Source organism: Camelus ferus, chromosome 1 (genome assembly GCF_009834535.1).
Source record: "Camelus ferus isolate YT-003-E chromosome 1, BCGSAC_Cfer_1.0, whole genome shotgun sequence".
Taxonomy (NCBI): Eukaryota; Metazoa; Chordata; class Mammalia; order Artiodactyla; family Camelidae; genus Camelus; species Camelus ferus.
In genome coordinates, this window is record NC_045696.1 from 56,192,850 (window position 1) to 56,209,286 (window position 16,437).

The following is a 16,437-nucleotide window of genomic DNA, read 5'->3' on the forward strand; positions in this document are numbered from 1 at the left end:
ATTGGCTAGTTAAACAAGAGAGTAATAGACAACCTGAGAAACAAACAAGTTTGGATTTAACAATCTCTTAACTTGGGCAACTAGGCAGGTAATGAGGCACGGAAAGCACTAAGGAGCAAAAAGGTGTGAGGAAAAAAACGTAGCTGAACTTTTACTTAACGCATCTCAGAACCTTTTAGGTGGCTATGTCCCACAGGTGGTTGGAAATACATAGGTGGCTGGTCAAGTCAAACTCAGAAAACAACAGTGGAGTATAGCTAGAGATTTAGGCAATATAGCCGAAATTCTGAGAAGAGAAACACTCACCTAAGAAGAGTATATACAGTAAGAGAATGAGGAAAGGACTGAGCATAAAATCTTCAAAACGTAAGAAGCAGGTGACATTAGGAAACAACTTAGTAATGACTACGGAAGAGAACTAAGAGGCATAAAAGATCAAGGAAAGAGATTCAAAGCCGAATTTCAATAATGATGAGATGTGGAACAGCAAAGCATTTCAATGTCAGGAAGGATAGGACTGAAAAGGTTGTTGGATCTGGTATACTGTGGTTCAGTGATGGCACTGAAAAGAGTAGTTTCAGACCACAGTGCCAGTAGCAAACAACCAGTACTGAGTTCATGAATGAGCAGAAGGCAGGTGAGGAATAAGAGGCATTTAATTTAGTTTGTTCTTAAAAAATCCCTAGTGGTGAAAGTAAGGAAAGAGTTGGAAGTTGGTAACTTGAGGGTAAGGAAAGTCAAAGAAAAATGTTGATGTGCTTTTTGTTTGTATTTTTTAAGGGCTAAAAGACCCAACTTTATTTGTAGACTGAGTGGATAAAGACAGAATAAAATCATAAGAAATGAAAGAAAAGGGATAACTGATGAAACAAGATTCTAGAACATCATAAGAAGAGGAAAACAAGAACACAGAGAAGCCGTATCATGTAGTAATTAAGAGGCAAGGTTAGCATGAGTCAATAAAGTCCCAACTTTGCTACTACAAGTTATGTGACCACAAGCAAATTACTTAACCTCTCTAAGTCTCAGATTCCTGTAAAATAGTGCTACTTTAAAAGACTGCCATGAAGATTATAAAGAGATAATCTATATGAAGCATATTACATGGCATATAATAGACTCAATTTTAACTATTATCTTTAAAAAGAAATGATACCACATTTTTTTCCCTGTACATCTAAAATAAATGATTAGGTGTTAGGGAGAATTTTTAAGTGAAATGAATGTATGTCTGATTATCCTATTCCTTGTAAAAGAAGAGGTAAGGTTATACGTAAAACTGACGGTAGTAAAAGTAATCCTGAAGGCTAAGAGAAGAAATTTTCAGGGATCAAGATTTAGACTAGAATTGGTTCCAAGTGAAGGTGAGGTCCAACAAAGGGAATAAACATAGAGAATGATGAACTGGTGTCAAAAGGATTGCTGTATCAAGTAGAATCTAAGTAATGGTAACTTGGGTTTTAGAAAAGTCATTAATACAGACATTAAAGTTATCCTCTTTTAACTACTGTTTGACTACAAGGTTTCTTGATTTTAATTAATCACTTGACAAAGTTAATCATGATATATTTATGAACAACTTGGAGATGTATATGGCAATTTGATTCAGTTGCTAAATAATCATACCAAAGTGAAGAGTAAGAAGATTAAAAAATGAATGCCACATTCAAGGGAGATTCCTTCTTGTAGGGCTACAAACTGTCCTCCCCGTGTCCTTTCAAATTTTCGTAAATGACTTCATTTATTAGGGGTTGCAAATGCCTTCAATGGCTGAACAATAAATGTCAATGTGTGAAGCCAAAATGTGTAATGCAGCAAGAGGAGGTGGTTGGTAAATCAGATAGTAATAGATTTAACTAAAAGGACTCCAATTTTCTAAAAAACAGCAACAATGTGCTAGACAAATAACACATATCAGGGTATGGATTTGGCAGTCAGCTTACAATTTTCTGCTTCAACACAACCACCTAATATTGATGCAAACCTAGAAGAATAGCTTAAAATGTAAGCCAAACCCACAATGTAAAATTTAACAAAGATAAATATAAAACTCAATGATTAAAGTCAAAGTATCAATTTATCATGCAGAATGACAGATAAGACTTGATAGTAATACATCTGGAAAATAAATGATAGGTGTAACCGAACAGAGCTCAAAAGGAATCAACACTGAGATGCAGCTAATGAAAAAACTTGATGCAGTATTAGGTTACAGTAGAAGTATTGTGTTCAGATGAAGAAAGATAATTCTACTCTACTTTGTACAGTTCAGGCTTCATATCACTGTACTAATGATATCCATTTTTAGGCAGTGTATTTTATTCATAATATTAACATAGCAGAATACATCAAAAAAAGTTAATGAAACCTCTGCTATAATAGGTCAAATGTTTGAACCAGTACTTCACAGTTTAACGTAAGCCTATCTTTTGCTCAAATAAATTTTATTTATTCATTCCATTAACTACCAAAAACTTGCCAATTTTCTTTAGAACCACAGAAGAGGCCTGTCCATTTTGTAGGTATATAAAACAAACATTTTGACATTTAAAAGCTGTCATTTTGTCTGTCTTCATCTTCTAAGACGCTGCTAGTGTCTCATTACACTCAAAGGCACTGTGAACTACCTTTTACTTCATGGCTCTGTGCTTATATTCAAATCAAATCCACCTTATAAAAAAAGTAACTGAGTCCTAAGACCTAAAACCAAAACAAACACAATCAGTAATACTACCATCAATACTGATCTGAAATAAATGGGCTCAACAATATCATATTCTTTTAATGCTCTTGTTAAACCTATAGATGTTCTGCTGTAAATTAAACAGTCACAGGAATAATCCCTGAGGGGAGAGTGCCCATTCCCAGGAAGTCACATCACATAATATTTTCATGTTCCTAAAGTAGTCTTGTTTGGAGGTTTGTGCAAAAGGTAATTCATGAGAATGGGGATGCTAATATTCAGAGAAGAAAGAAGGACCAGAATTCAGCATTCCTATCATATGCAATTTTCTGGAAAATCTTAGGTCTGCTGTTTTCTTAATGGCGCCCATCTTTTGGATTATTGTACACAATGCCTGAATATTCACAAATTAGTACTAAGTTTTAAAAGTCAAGTACAAAAATACAACATATGAAGAGTATCATTTAGATGGAAATACTGAAAACAGCCTACTAACATAATGAAAAAAGTACTAATTTCTAAGAACAGTTACTAGGCTTTCAAATTACATGATGTACAATTCCAGGGGTGTTTCTCTCAATGATTCAGCTTTCCTATCATTTTTATTAATAAACAATTCTCTAACTGCTGAAAATCACTCCTCTATGAACTCCACTCTAAAACCGTTCATTCAGTTGACAAATTCAAATGACAAAATTTTGATCACACCTAACAAAAATTCAACAAGAGCTGAGATAACTCCATCCACTGGAAAATAGATACTATTTACTATAATGCTTTTACCCCCAGATAATTTTTTATGTCAAGGAACAAAATTGTTTGAAGCTTCAGTTTTAAATAGAATCATGCTATCATTTAAAAAATTTGATGGAATGCAAAGCAGCATATCAGAGAGCCTGGTAATAAGACATTAAACAAAGTGGCATGGTAGCCCAGAATTCTCCTTAGAATTGGGTTTAGGGAACTTGCACTAGCAAAGAAAACCTTCAAAGTGGATGCCTTTTGCTCTGATGAATGTGCCAGGCTGGCTAAAGATGGGAATAATCCTAACAGTAAAATGGGTGTGGACTAGGAAAAAGAGAAATATTCTTTTGCTTGGAGACAGGGGGAGGGAATGGGGTAAGAGAGATGAGCATCTAGCACACAACAGTGATTATAGCAGGCTTCATCCTTATCCCACATCTTCAAAAAAAAATAAATGCCCAAATTACATAAAGTTTTAAAAAATTATAAGTATACCAGAAGAAAACACGTGTGTTTGCAAATATTGGAGGACAAAATATTTATAAGCTATTAAGCAAAATAGCTTAATAGATTTTGAATATTTAATAAGCTTATAAACAGTTATTCATACATCTATGTAAAGCATGTACATATGGAATAAGGTACATAGTAATGAAGTTAAAAGTCAGGATTGTGAGTGAAAATTTTTTTCTTCTTTAAGAATTTCCTAAAAAGAAGCAGTAGAGGCTCAGAGAAAACAGGTACCAAGAAAGAGAATGAGGAAGGCTCGGGAAAGATGGAAAGCCACACAAAAGTTTAGAAAGTATCAAATATTCAAAGAGGATGAGTAGAAACCCAGTAAGTGAGAGGTACAGAAATCCAGAGAAAGAAGTTTAGATATCTACAGAGGAAGTAACCAACAGAGAGAAAAAGAGAGACAGACATAACACCAAAGTTAAAGAGGAAAAATAAACCTGACGGGATGACAGAGACCAAGAGAGTGGGAAAGAAACCTAGAGATAGAGAGATAGAGACCTAGAGCCCAGAGTGAAAGGGGAAGAAATCCAGAAAGTGAACAGAGACTAAAGGAAAAGGAGAGAAAAGGCTTAGAAGAAGAGACTGACAGAAAATGACAGAGAGAAAGAGAATCAGAGATGATGGAGATTGAGAGAATTATAAAATATTCCTATTTACATTTAAACTCATCCATGGCACCTAACCAAGAATTTCATCCCTATAATCCTAAAACACTGAATTCTTCTCCTCATCCTTACAATGCCCTCAACACTTTCCAATTGCCTCCTCACATCTCCTCAGGCTCATGTTCTTACCACTGATCTCTTGCTCAGAGCTTCCCCTGAGCTCTGTGAAACCCCAGAAGAAACTCTTCATGGAGTTTACAACCCCAGTCTCTTCAGAGGCTTCTTTTTACTGCCCTACCAAAGGCAAAACCTGGATCACAACCAAAGGCACTGGTTTCCTTGGACTTCTCTCAAATGAAGACTCCTCTCAACTCTCAACATACTCTAGGACCAGAAAGCGATACTGGCAAACTGCTGGCTCTCTGCTGTCCTGGCCTCAAATAATATCACCTCTCCCTCATTTTTGAACTCCTAAGAGCTCTACCACATGACTACATACCATATCTACCCAACCATTTTAATGTCATCTCTCCACTCAGTGTCCCACCACCACCACCTATTAAGTCACTTGTGTATCTGTCTACTGAGCATCTCCATTTGTATGTCCTTGAGGCATTTCAAACTACTAATTATTTCCTTCCCCCAAACCCTTCTAATATATACACATAAGCAATATATAGTGGTTCTGTTAGAAAAATGCCAACCTAATATAGGTCACATTCAGAGAGAAATCATCTATAAGGATTTTTAAGAATTCCGTAAGACATTTAGATCCCTTTCTAAACATCAGCTCTAAGTTCACTACTAAGTAACCTACTCTTGGAAAGTTAGAACTGACAACAAGACACCTGAGCTCTCAAACGTAGAACAGAATCCATCTTCTCACATGGGATGTATTAGTTTACTACCTGGTCTCTTGTGTGGTACGTTTACCTCTGCCAGAACAACTCAGAAAGCGAGGAAGTGGAGATCATGAGGAAGGCTAGAAGAAATTATCTTTTTGGTAGCTGAAAGATTATGGGAGTTCTTAAACCTATGTATTTCTGCATATCTTTAGAAAAGCTTCCTTTTTGACAAGGGAGGATCATTATTTTGAGCAACGTACCACAACTTTTCTTCCTTTCTTTCTGTTTTTTTTTTTTTTTTTAATGGAGCTGTCCAATATAAGATGGGTCTTTTTTTCCACTTTGGAAAACTTACAACACTTACGAGAAAGTTCTGAGATAAATGAAATATTAGTATATTTACTTCTTTTTTATAATAGAGAGGTGTACAGTTCTTCTGGTTAACTTCTCTTAATGACTTCTCAATTGCTCTTTATCCATAAGACCATTTAAGATAAATAAGCAGCTCTGAACTGCAGCAGGGAAGAAAATCATCCTCCGGGGTATACAGGTAACAGTCAGTCCATTGTCACTCCTGAGGCAGGATTAAGTGAGAGGGCAGACTCTGACAGGGGCTTCCACCAAACCAAAACCTGACAGGTAAGCCTTTAGGTGCCAACACAAATAGAGCTTGACATTCAAAAGTTTTGTTCTTTCCCTTGTGCTCTTTATCTTCATAAGAGTTAAATGAGTTGACATTTGTAAGGCACTGAAACAGTGCCTGGCATATAAGAAAAGCTATATAAATTAAGTAATCAAGAGAAGATGTTTAAGGGCTTTGTAAGGAGGCCTTTGCAAATGAATCAACATTCAATTCACTGGTTCATGGAACAAATAATTCTGACCTTTACTTTCCTCCCTAGGGTATTATAATGTCTAGCATCTAGTAACAAAAAGCCATAGGGATGCAAAATTCCATTATAAGAGAGCTGTAAACATAACAGATGCTCCATAATTTTATTTGGAAAGGAGAAGGAAAAAGTTCTTAAAGACATGTCAAAAGAGATAGGATCAACGACATAACAGGCAGTTTTAACAGCTAGGTTAAAAAAAAATAGCATGAACCAAGTAATGAGCTTTAGAAACAAGAGTTCAAATACTTATGAAGGTTTACAGTTCCTAATACAAGTAGAGGCATCATTTAAATGTTTAAAAAAAAAAGTACCTAAGAAGTAAGAGTCACTAAAGGGCCAATTTGCTAATTATGGTTATTAAAACATTAGCTATGACACAAACACACATATACACAACAATTATATATATATATATATATCTGTAGGCATTACTTTCCTACATTACAGGCTCTGTCATGAAAAATAATTTCTAAGGAAATAATCATAACATTTAATGGCAAATGATTAAACAGTGGTACTCTGGGAAATATGTAAAGTAAAAAGAACTCGGCTAGAAATCAAGAGATATTATAGATCTAAGGGCTCTGGGACAGTATGTATATATATATATGTGTGTGTGTGTATATATATGTATGTATGTGTATATATCTATATCTATATCTGTATCTCTGAGGTCCAGAATATCAAATGAACTTACCCAAAGTGGCATTTATTTAGCCAAAAACAATGAAGTGTTTGTTATTTGCCACCCCAACCCCTTCACCCCTTACTCCAAACCAGTGAAAGAAAAATGTAAAGAAAAGACTGAATCTGGGATGGGACAGTGAACAAGCAGAAAGAAAAAGACCACAGTAAAACAGAAGAAACTGATTTTCTATGCCTTCAACTCCAGTGAGTACAATGACATTAGTTACTGCATCTCCTAAAGAGAAAGACCAAGAAGGCAGGGGCAGAGGGCTGCTGGAGATTGAAAGTATTAATCTTCTTTAATTATCCTTTGCTTTCACAGAATTAAATGTGATCATAAACAGTGACCACTTATAAGAAGCTCTTTAATACTGTACCTTTTCCAACTTTTTCCCTAGGCAAGGATAGGTTAAACTTGCCTCCCAATGTTTAGCCTACCAAAGTCCCCTCCCCCTACAAGACCTCCGCTTAACAAAATGACATCATTTTCCTGCTTCCAACAAACAGGTGAACTATCATGGGGCTCCAGGAGCACGTAAGTAACACAAAAGGTTTTAAAAACTATGTAAGTTTGCTTTAGAACTGACAACCAGTATTCAAAAAAAAAAAAAAGGAAATTCTTGAAAATTAATTCCCTTTATCATTTCATTAACATTTTCCTGATATAACTAATGATTTTCAATAATCAAACCTTAAGGTCAGAATCACTAGCGCATGTGTTTTGGAAATATTCCATTCAATTACCCAAACTGTTTGAGGGTGGGGGGGATGGACTGTTTCTAGAAGAATAAGAAGTCTAACACAATATTCCATATACACTTTCTTTAAGACCTACCTTTTCACCACTTGAGTAGAAGAAATAACGCAACCGGACTATGTTACAGTGATCTAGCTTTCTCATGATTTGGAGCTCTCGGTTCTGAAAAGGAAACACATGAAAATATTTTTTAAATGATAACTGCTATTCATCATATTGACTAATATGCTTCTGAAATAACGTGAAACACTACAAAGAGCAGGCTATAGATATACTACTAAAAAGTATCACCTGTAGACCAGTGCTGACCTGTTACTAGCCTATGAACTATTTATTACTGCTCTGCAGTAAGGTAAATACAGAAATGGAGAAGTGGTGTTCAGAATCTTTTATTACAATCTGACAGAATAACTTTCTAACTATGAATCTTATAGTTAAAAGTAGGGTCTATATTTTGTATTCTCCTAAATTTCACTTTTCTTGTAATTCATTTTTATTGCATTTTACAAAAATATCAGCCTTCAATGAATTGGAAAATTTTAAAACTGATACTTTACTACAAATAGCTGGAGAAGCACTGGTCTATAGTATGTAGAGGATATCTGAAATGAGCTATTTTACTGTAGTTTTTTTAACTATAATAAAAATCAAACTTCTTACCAAACAAATGAATCTGGGTGTTAAGAAAACTTACAAGCCCTATTGTTTTCCAAGATAACAGTGAAAAATCTGAGAGTTAGTCCCATTAGAAGAGCTCAGTTGCTAAGTTTCAGAGTTAAAAAATAGCATACTGGAAACTGTACAGTCCTGATAAATTTAACAATCACACACATAATTTTTATTTTGGGGAGTTTCAAAGTTAAGTTCATTCTTCAAGAAAAGAAAACATTAGATACAATGAATTCCTAACAACATAAATTTTGCAGTAATAATTTGAAGAGTACATACATATTAACAAAGATAAATTACAATATACTTAGCTGTCAGAAATTCAGTTAACAAGATCCAAATTATATAATACAGAGAAAGAATACCAAAATATCTGCTAAGTGGGCAGAAAATATAAAATTTCAGTTAACATAATGATTCAGAAGAGTTATACACATAAAGTATACACCTGGGAATTTGGAAGGGAAATGCGGTTATGGTTAGGAAATAAGGCCAAGTAAAGTGGGGGCGGGGGATGCACAGCAGACAAAGAGCCTAATAAGCAGAACTGTCCTCGAGCTGAGCGGGCTCCAGTTCTTAGAAGATGGTATTAGAAAGCGGCAAATGTTCCTTCTCCTCTAGAAACTTCCAATAGACTCTATGATGGTTCCAGTGTGTTCTCTAAAAGGAAATGGGAAACTCAAGATGACTCTCCATCTGTCCCTTTAAGCTGACTGTGAGAGCTGAGCTTCTGTATACAGTGATAATTTAAATTCTTTTATAAAACATCAATCTTTCATTCCATTACTTAGTATAAAAGGTTTATATGTGCAGCAATAAGCAATATACCTGCTTCAACAAAGATAATAATTGATGTCAGATTCTGAGTTTTGACTGTTACAGAGAAGGACACAGAAAACTTTACAAATTTCAAAACTGTCCATTTCCATTCCAAATTGAAGCTATTCCTGAATTATGTCTATACTTTGTCAATTCACATCTAGGTAGCTAGTTCTGTGGGAGAACTGTTACTAAGCTAAGAATCACTCCTCTCAGATATTAAGATTGTTTTTTAATATAGCCTACTGTGTTAAAATAAGTTATCTATTTTTCAAGTCTCATTAACCAACATAACAGAGAAATATTAAATTCTCAGATAATAAGAAGTTGTCTTAAGGTTATGCAGATGATCTTTCATCAAAAAGAATTCATAAGTAAAGCAAGTACAGAGACCTAAATATTCATCCACCCTTACTTTCTGTTCATATTCTATTATTTTTAAAATTCCCTAAAAGATCCAAAATATAAATTTTCTAGAGCAATATTTTGAGTATTTATCAAGCCAATATTAGGTAAAGTTTATGCCTGAGATGGATTTAAATATGTAACTATCCCAAGCCTAACCATTTTTACTGAGTTGTCCTTTATTAGCTCACTAGTGACATACTAATTCTTTAGAAAAAAAACTTATTCTACAAAAATAGTTCACCTGTTTTGTGCCAAGCATCACTCACAATGTTATGGACAGGGCAGTGACCAAGACTGACAAAGTTTCTATGGAGGAAAGGAGGAATAAACCACACATTTTCACATAAAGAGGACAAATCTTGATAGAGAGAAGAGGCTGAATTTTAGACAGGAAAGTCAGAGTAGACCTCACAAAGAAGGTAAGACCTGAACACAAACTTAGTGATATGAAGATGACAACCATGTGAGGATATGGGGGAAGAGCACAGCAGTTATAAGGAACTCCAAATGTAAATGCCTGGAGGTGAGCCTGACGAAGAATGTGACTGCAATATGCTAAGAAAAGGAAGAGAGGTGGGAGACAAGTTCAGAGAGATAGGTAGGGGGTATGTCATATAAACTCTCATTAATCATGGTAAGAAACTGAATTTCACACTAAATGTAAAGGAAAGCCAATGAAGCCAAGAAAATGACATAATCTAATTTACTTTTTTAAACGATCATTCTAAAACCTAAAGAGCATAAATTTGGAGGAAAAAGTGGATCGAGAATTCTGTTTTCCATCTATTAAGTTTGAAATTCTTATTAGATATCTCAGTGAAAATATAGAGCCGGAAATATGCATCTGTATTTGTATAAATGGGACTTAAAGCAAGGGGATCTCATAACCTCACCTAGAATAAAAGTTTGGACAAATACAAAAATATATTTACAGGTATAAAAAGGAGCAGAATAAGTGGAGTAATCAATGAAGCAGGATGAAAAACAAGGGAGAATGTTATCTTAGATGCCAAGTAAAGTAAGTTTTCAGAAAAAAAGAGAGTGACCATTTATGCCCGAAGCTGCCGAAAGGCTGATTAAAATGAAAACAGAAAACTAACAACTGGACATGGCAAATGCAGAATGTTAGTGACTTATAAGAGTGATTTCAGTGGTGACAAAAGTCTGACTAGAGGGTATTAAATTGGGGCTGGGAGACACAGGGAAAGAACTAAGAAGTCAGAAAGTTTAAAAGATAGTAAGAAGTTGTGTTAAGGTTTCAGCTATAGCAGAATGAAGAAATCAGCAAATTCACTCTCCCAAAACACCTATAAAAGAACTACATTGTAGAAAACAATCATTTCAGGGCTCTGGAAATCAACAAAAGGCAACAGCAAATCAAGAAGCATTTATTCATTAAACACTGCTAGATACTGGAGTTAGGATAGTGGGGGCCGGTAAAACCTTTTGCTAGGAAATATTACCATCCTCCACAATCACCTTCCACCTCAGACAGTGAGGTAGTTTTATATGGTCAGGGTTGGCCATAAAAACTAGGAATTTTGCTTCTGTGGAGGGGCTACCATCATTTAGAACAGAACAAAAACCCATGACCAACGGCACTGGTATAAAAATAGCAAATTTGATAGGAAACAAAGTGAGGAAGCCCACAGCTCTGCTACCCTGAGGATGCAGTCCCAGCTGGGGAAAAATGACAGACTGGCAGAACACTAAGAAATGTTAACAGGGAGATCCTGGAGATGAGAGAGGCGCTAAATGAGCTCTCCACATACCCCTGGCTGATTTAGAGGTTCTGCACATATGCAGGAGAGATCCAAGAGGGCCTAGGAGAAAGTACAAACTGAGGCTGACTTAAAAACTGCCCGAATTTTGAATGTATTCCCCAATCCATGTACAGAATTATCAAAAAATGATGGAAGCTTTATAAACTAATGTTTGAAGACAATCTGTAACCAACAGATGGTTGACCACTAAGCTTTGCAGACAAAGAGTCAACTCCTAAGAATCAGGCTAAAAATGAAAATTAGAATAAAGATTTAACACAGAATTCATGGGCTTCAAACTGTGGAGAAGGAAGATTCTATACATTAGATGCAGGTAAATGGGAAGGGAAGGGAAGGGAAGGGAAGGGAAGGGAGGGAGGGAGGAAGGAAGGAAGGAAGGAAGGAAGGAAGGAAGGAAGGAAGGAAGGAAGGAAGGAAGGAAGGAAGGAAGGAAGGAAGGAAGGAAGGAAGAAAGAAAGAAAGAAAGAAAGAAAGAAAGAAAGAAAGAAAGAAAGAAAGAAAGGGAAAGAAAGAAAAAGAAAGGAAGAAGGAAAGAAGGAAAGAAGGAAGAAAGAACCCCCCCCCAAAAAAAACAAGTTTCAGGAGGATTAAAAAAATAACAGAACCCAGAGTTGCTACAAAATATTATCAAGTATGTCCAACTGTACAAAAAAATTGTGAGATATGTAAACAATAGGAAAAGCTGATCTACAGCCAGGCTAAAAAAGTAAAAGAGCCAAAAGAAACTGATTCTAAGTAGACACAGCTGTTGGATTTAGCAGACAGGAACACAAATCAGCTATTACGTTCAAAGAATGCAAAGACCTGAAACCGTAAAAATCCCAGAAGAAAATATAGGGGTTAAGCTTCTTGACATCAGTCTTGGCAATGATCTTTTCAGATTCAACACCAAAAGCAAAGGCAACAAAAACAAAAATAAACAAGTGGGACTACATCAAATTAAAAAGCTTCTACACAGCAAAATGAAAAAATCTAAGGAAAGGGAGAAAATACTTGCAAATCATGTATTAGATAAAGGATTAATATCCAAAATATATAAAGATCTCATACAACTTAATAATAAAAAAAATTGATTTAAAAATGGGCAAACGACCTGAATAGGTATTTTTCCAAAGACGTACAGCTGGCCAACAAGTAGATGAAAAGATGTTCAACATCTCTAATCACTAGGGAATACAAATCAAAACCACATTTGTTAGAATGGCTATTATCAAAAAAAGGCAAAAAATAACCAGTATTGGTTAGGATGTGGAGAAAAGGGACCCTCTGTGCACTGCTGGTGGAAATGGAGATTGGTGCAGCCATTATGGAAAATAGTATGGAAGTTCCTCAGAATATTAAAAATAGAACTACCATAGGATACAGCTATTCCATTTCTGGGTATATATCCAAAGGAAATGAAATGACTATCTCAAAGAATACCTGTACTCTCATGTTCACTGAAGCATTATTTACAACAGCCAAGATATGGAAACAATCTAAGTGTCCATCAACAGAGGAGAATCCTCAGGAAGATATTCCATCATACAAATCATGAACTCCCATATCTGATACCGAAATACATGATCTGCTTAATACTTTACACTTCAAATGTTTGTCCTGTCATTCTATATGGATTGCAAACTTCTTAAATGTATGGACTGTAAAGTCCTTAAATGCAGACTGTATCATATTTCTTCTTATGACCTACATAATATCTGTTTAGTCCTTTGCACATAGAATACACAGACTGAGTTAACTAGCCTTAATTTACACTTGATCTTTTACCTCAAAGTCACTGAAGGTTTTTTAGTGGAAGGGTAAAGTATTAAAGGAGCTTATTCAGATAAATCTGGCTAGATTATCCCAAACTAATTATGGTAAAATCTAATTTGAAGAGAGAAGGCCCCTGATATTTGGATGTTGCTTCACAGCTTGAAAAAGCTATTGTATTTAACTTCCCTCACATGATTCTAAGGAAAAAATATGTAATTACTAAATATTTCCACCTACATCTTACCAACAGAAAACAAATTCAGAGGTGTGAAATAACTTGTCCAATTTATTAATGAAGGGCTCTATTCAATATTTTTTGAGCATTAGGAAATTAAAAAGCTAGAAATAGTGGCAAAGTGGCATAAACAAGTACCTTCAGATATTATAATCACCAAGCACATTAAGGAACACAAGAGACTAGCTGAGGGTTAACAATGAAGTCTTTTTCAAATAATTTAGGTAAAATAGAAATTACACCCTATAGTTCAAGAACTGCTATATCCCACCACCATGCTTTATCTGATTCAGGAATTTTTATCTTATGGTGACCATTTATAAAACTTAACCTAGCCTAATATAAAAATAAACTCCAAACAAAGGTTAAAATGCATATTGAAAAGGTGTCAAAATAAACAAGCACTAGCAAAGAATACTCTGAAAATGAATTTAAGAAAAAAAGTTCCACTTAACATAGCATCAAAAAGAATGAAATACTTAAGAATAAATTTAACAAGAGGGTTTAAGACTTGTACACTGATAACTATAAAACAAAAGAAATTCGAATCTGAATAAAGAGAAAGACATTCTGTAATCATGGATTAGAAGATTAATGTTAAGATGGTAATGTTTCCAAACTGATCTACAGATTTAATGTAATCCTATCAAAATTCCAGCTGTCTTTTTTTTTTTTTTAAAAAGACAAGAAGTGCAAGGGGCTCAGAATATCCAAAATAATCTTGCTAAAGAAAAAAGTTGGAGGACTCACACTTCCACATTTACTACAAAGTTAAATAAGTCAGTACTGTAGTTGCAAAGACACAGACACAGATCAATGGAATTAAACTGATATGAGTCCAGAAATGCCTACATTTATAGCCAACAGACATTTGACAAGAGTGCCAAGACAATTCAATAGGAAAAGAATAATGTTTTCAACAAATGGACCTTGGACAACTAGATATCTACCTGAAAAAAAAGATGGAAGCTGCACCCTTTCTTTACACCAGACACAGAAATTAACTCCAAATGGATCACAGACCTAAATGTAAGAGCTTAAATTACATAACTTAGAATAAATCATAAAAGTAAATCTTTGTGACCTTGGGTTAGGCAAAGATCCTTAGATATAAGACCAGGGCACCAAAAACAAACAAACAAACAAACAAACAAACAAACAAACAAACAAAGGAAAAATAGATAAACTGGGCTTCATCAAAATAAAAAACACTTGTCCTTCAAAGGATACTATCAAGGAAGTGGTAAGACAATCCACAGACTGAAGAAAACATTTGCAAATCATATATTTGATAAGGAATCTGTATACAGAATTAAGACCTCTATTCAACAATAAAAAGATAAATAAACCTATTTTTAAATGAGTGAAGGAAGGACTTCTGGTCTCCAGTTTGGCATTGGAGGAACTTGGAAGTCATTCCTATCATCTTCACAGTAAGAGCTGAACAAACTGAAAACGAGCCCTCTCCTTAAGTCCATCACAGAACTGTGGTCACAGGACAAACTGCTGCCCTAAAAACCAGAGACAAACAGACAGATACATAAAAGCTTACTGGAGAAGCCCAGGAGCAGAAATTGCCTGTGAAGCCAGTACCAGTACAGGAAGACTTAAACTGTAACTGACAGGGGTGCAACTGTTAACAAATCTGAAAGTTAAAAACTACAGAAGGGGGGCCCACACTTTTCTCAGTTTTTACTTCCAGGAGTCCTACCAGGTTCACATAATGAAGATCTAAGAAAAATCTGTTGGCTGCAGGAAGAGGGAAAAAGTAGCCATTTAAAAATAGGCCTAGAGCATTCTTTTCTTGAGACTTCCCTCAAGAAAAACTATTCTACGGAGCTAATTGAACTGAGGGAAAGGAAATACCCAACACTAGCCTTCACTAGACTTTCAAGTGGCCGAAGGGAAATAACCAATTCTAACATCATCTAGCCTTCCATGTAAAGGATGGGAGATATAAAACTCCAGTCCCCTCTACCTTTGTCTCCCCTATTACGGATGATGGGGACAAAAAAACCTAAGAAGCATTTATAAAGGTCAAGCCCACAACACGGGCTCACTAAGAGACTACGACCTAATTTTAGGAATATAGAACACTTGCCCTCCCTCCACACCTTACCACCACTTATGGAGCCCTGTGCTCCTCTATAACAGCAGGGAAATATATGGAAAGAAATACATTTCTCAGACTTTATTTACGAATTCTCTCAGGAAACCCAAAGACAACAGCAGAGACAAAATAAAAGAACACCAGAGGAAATTTTAATTTATGACACAGCTACAGCAAACAATAAACATAATCCAACTCCTGCCAGATAAACATAAAACTTGACATTAAAGGCCTATTTACCTAGATAATTTTTACACAATATAGCAGGTCCAGCTTTCAACATAAAATTACACAGAGTACTGAAAGACAAAAATCAAAATGTAAATAGAGAGCAGGTATCAGAACCAAACACAGCAGAGAGGATAAATTATCAAACTGGGAATTTAAAGCAATTATGATTAATATGCTATGGGCTCTAATGGAAAAAGTAGATAACACACAAGAACAGATGGGTAATGGATGCAGAGAGAGATGGAAACTCTAAGAAAGATTCAAAAGGAAATGCTAGAAATCAAAAAACACTGTAACAGAAATTAACAATGCCTTTGAGGGATTTCATAAACACACTGGACATGGCCAAAGAAGGAATCAGTGAGCTTGAAAAGATGTCAATAGAAACTTCCAAAACTGCAATGCAAGGAGAAAAAAGAATGAAAAAGACAGAACAGAATATCCAAGAACTGTGTGGGACAATTACAAAAGGTGTAACATGCATAATGGGAATAACACAAGGAGAAAAGAAAAAGGAACAGAAATAGTATTTGAATCAATAATTGAGAATTTCACAAAATTAATGTCAGACAACCAACCACAGATGCAAGAAGAGGATATGCCAAAAAATCTACACCTAGGTATATCATATTTAAAATGCAAAAGATCAAAGGCAAAGAGGAAATCTTGAAAGAAGGCGGGGGGGGGGCTCACCTA

The 16,437-nt window shown here is 35.2% G+C and overlaps 1 protein-coding gene across 4 annotated transcripts in view; it reads right to left on the minus strand.

The window, feature by feature from the left end:
* GSK3B (glycogen synthase kinase 3 beta) overlaps nt 1-16,437 on the minus strand; it is a 167,563-nt gene that overhangs the window by 74,124 nt on the left and 77,002 nt on the right. For all 4 annotated transcript variants that reach the window (XM_032479975.1, XM_006190481.3, XM_032479986.1 and 1 more), the window contains exon 3: nt 7,809-7,892. In XM_032479975.1, coding sequence (XP_032335866.1) covers nt 7,809-7,892 — 84 coding nt within the window. The remainder of the gene's footprint in view (nt 1-7,808; nt 7,893-16,437) is intronic.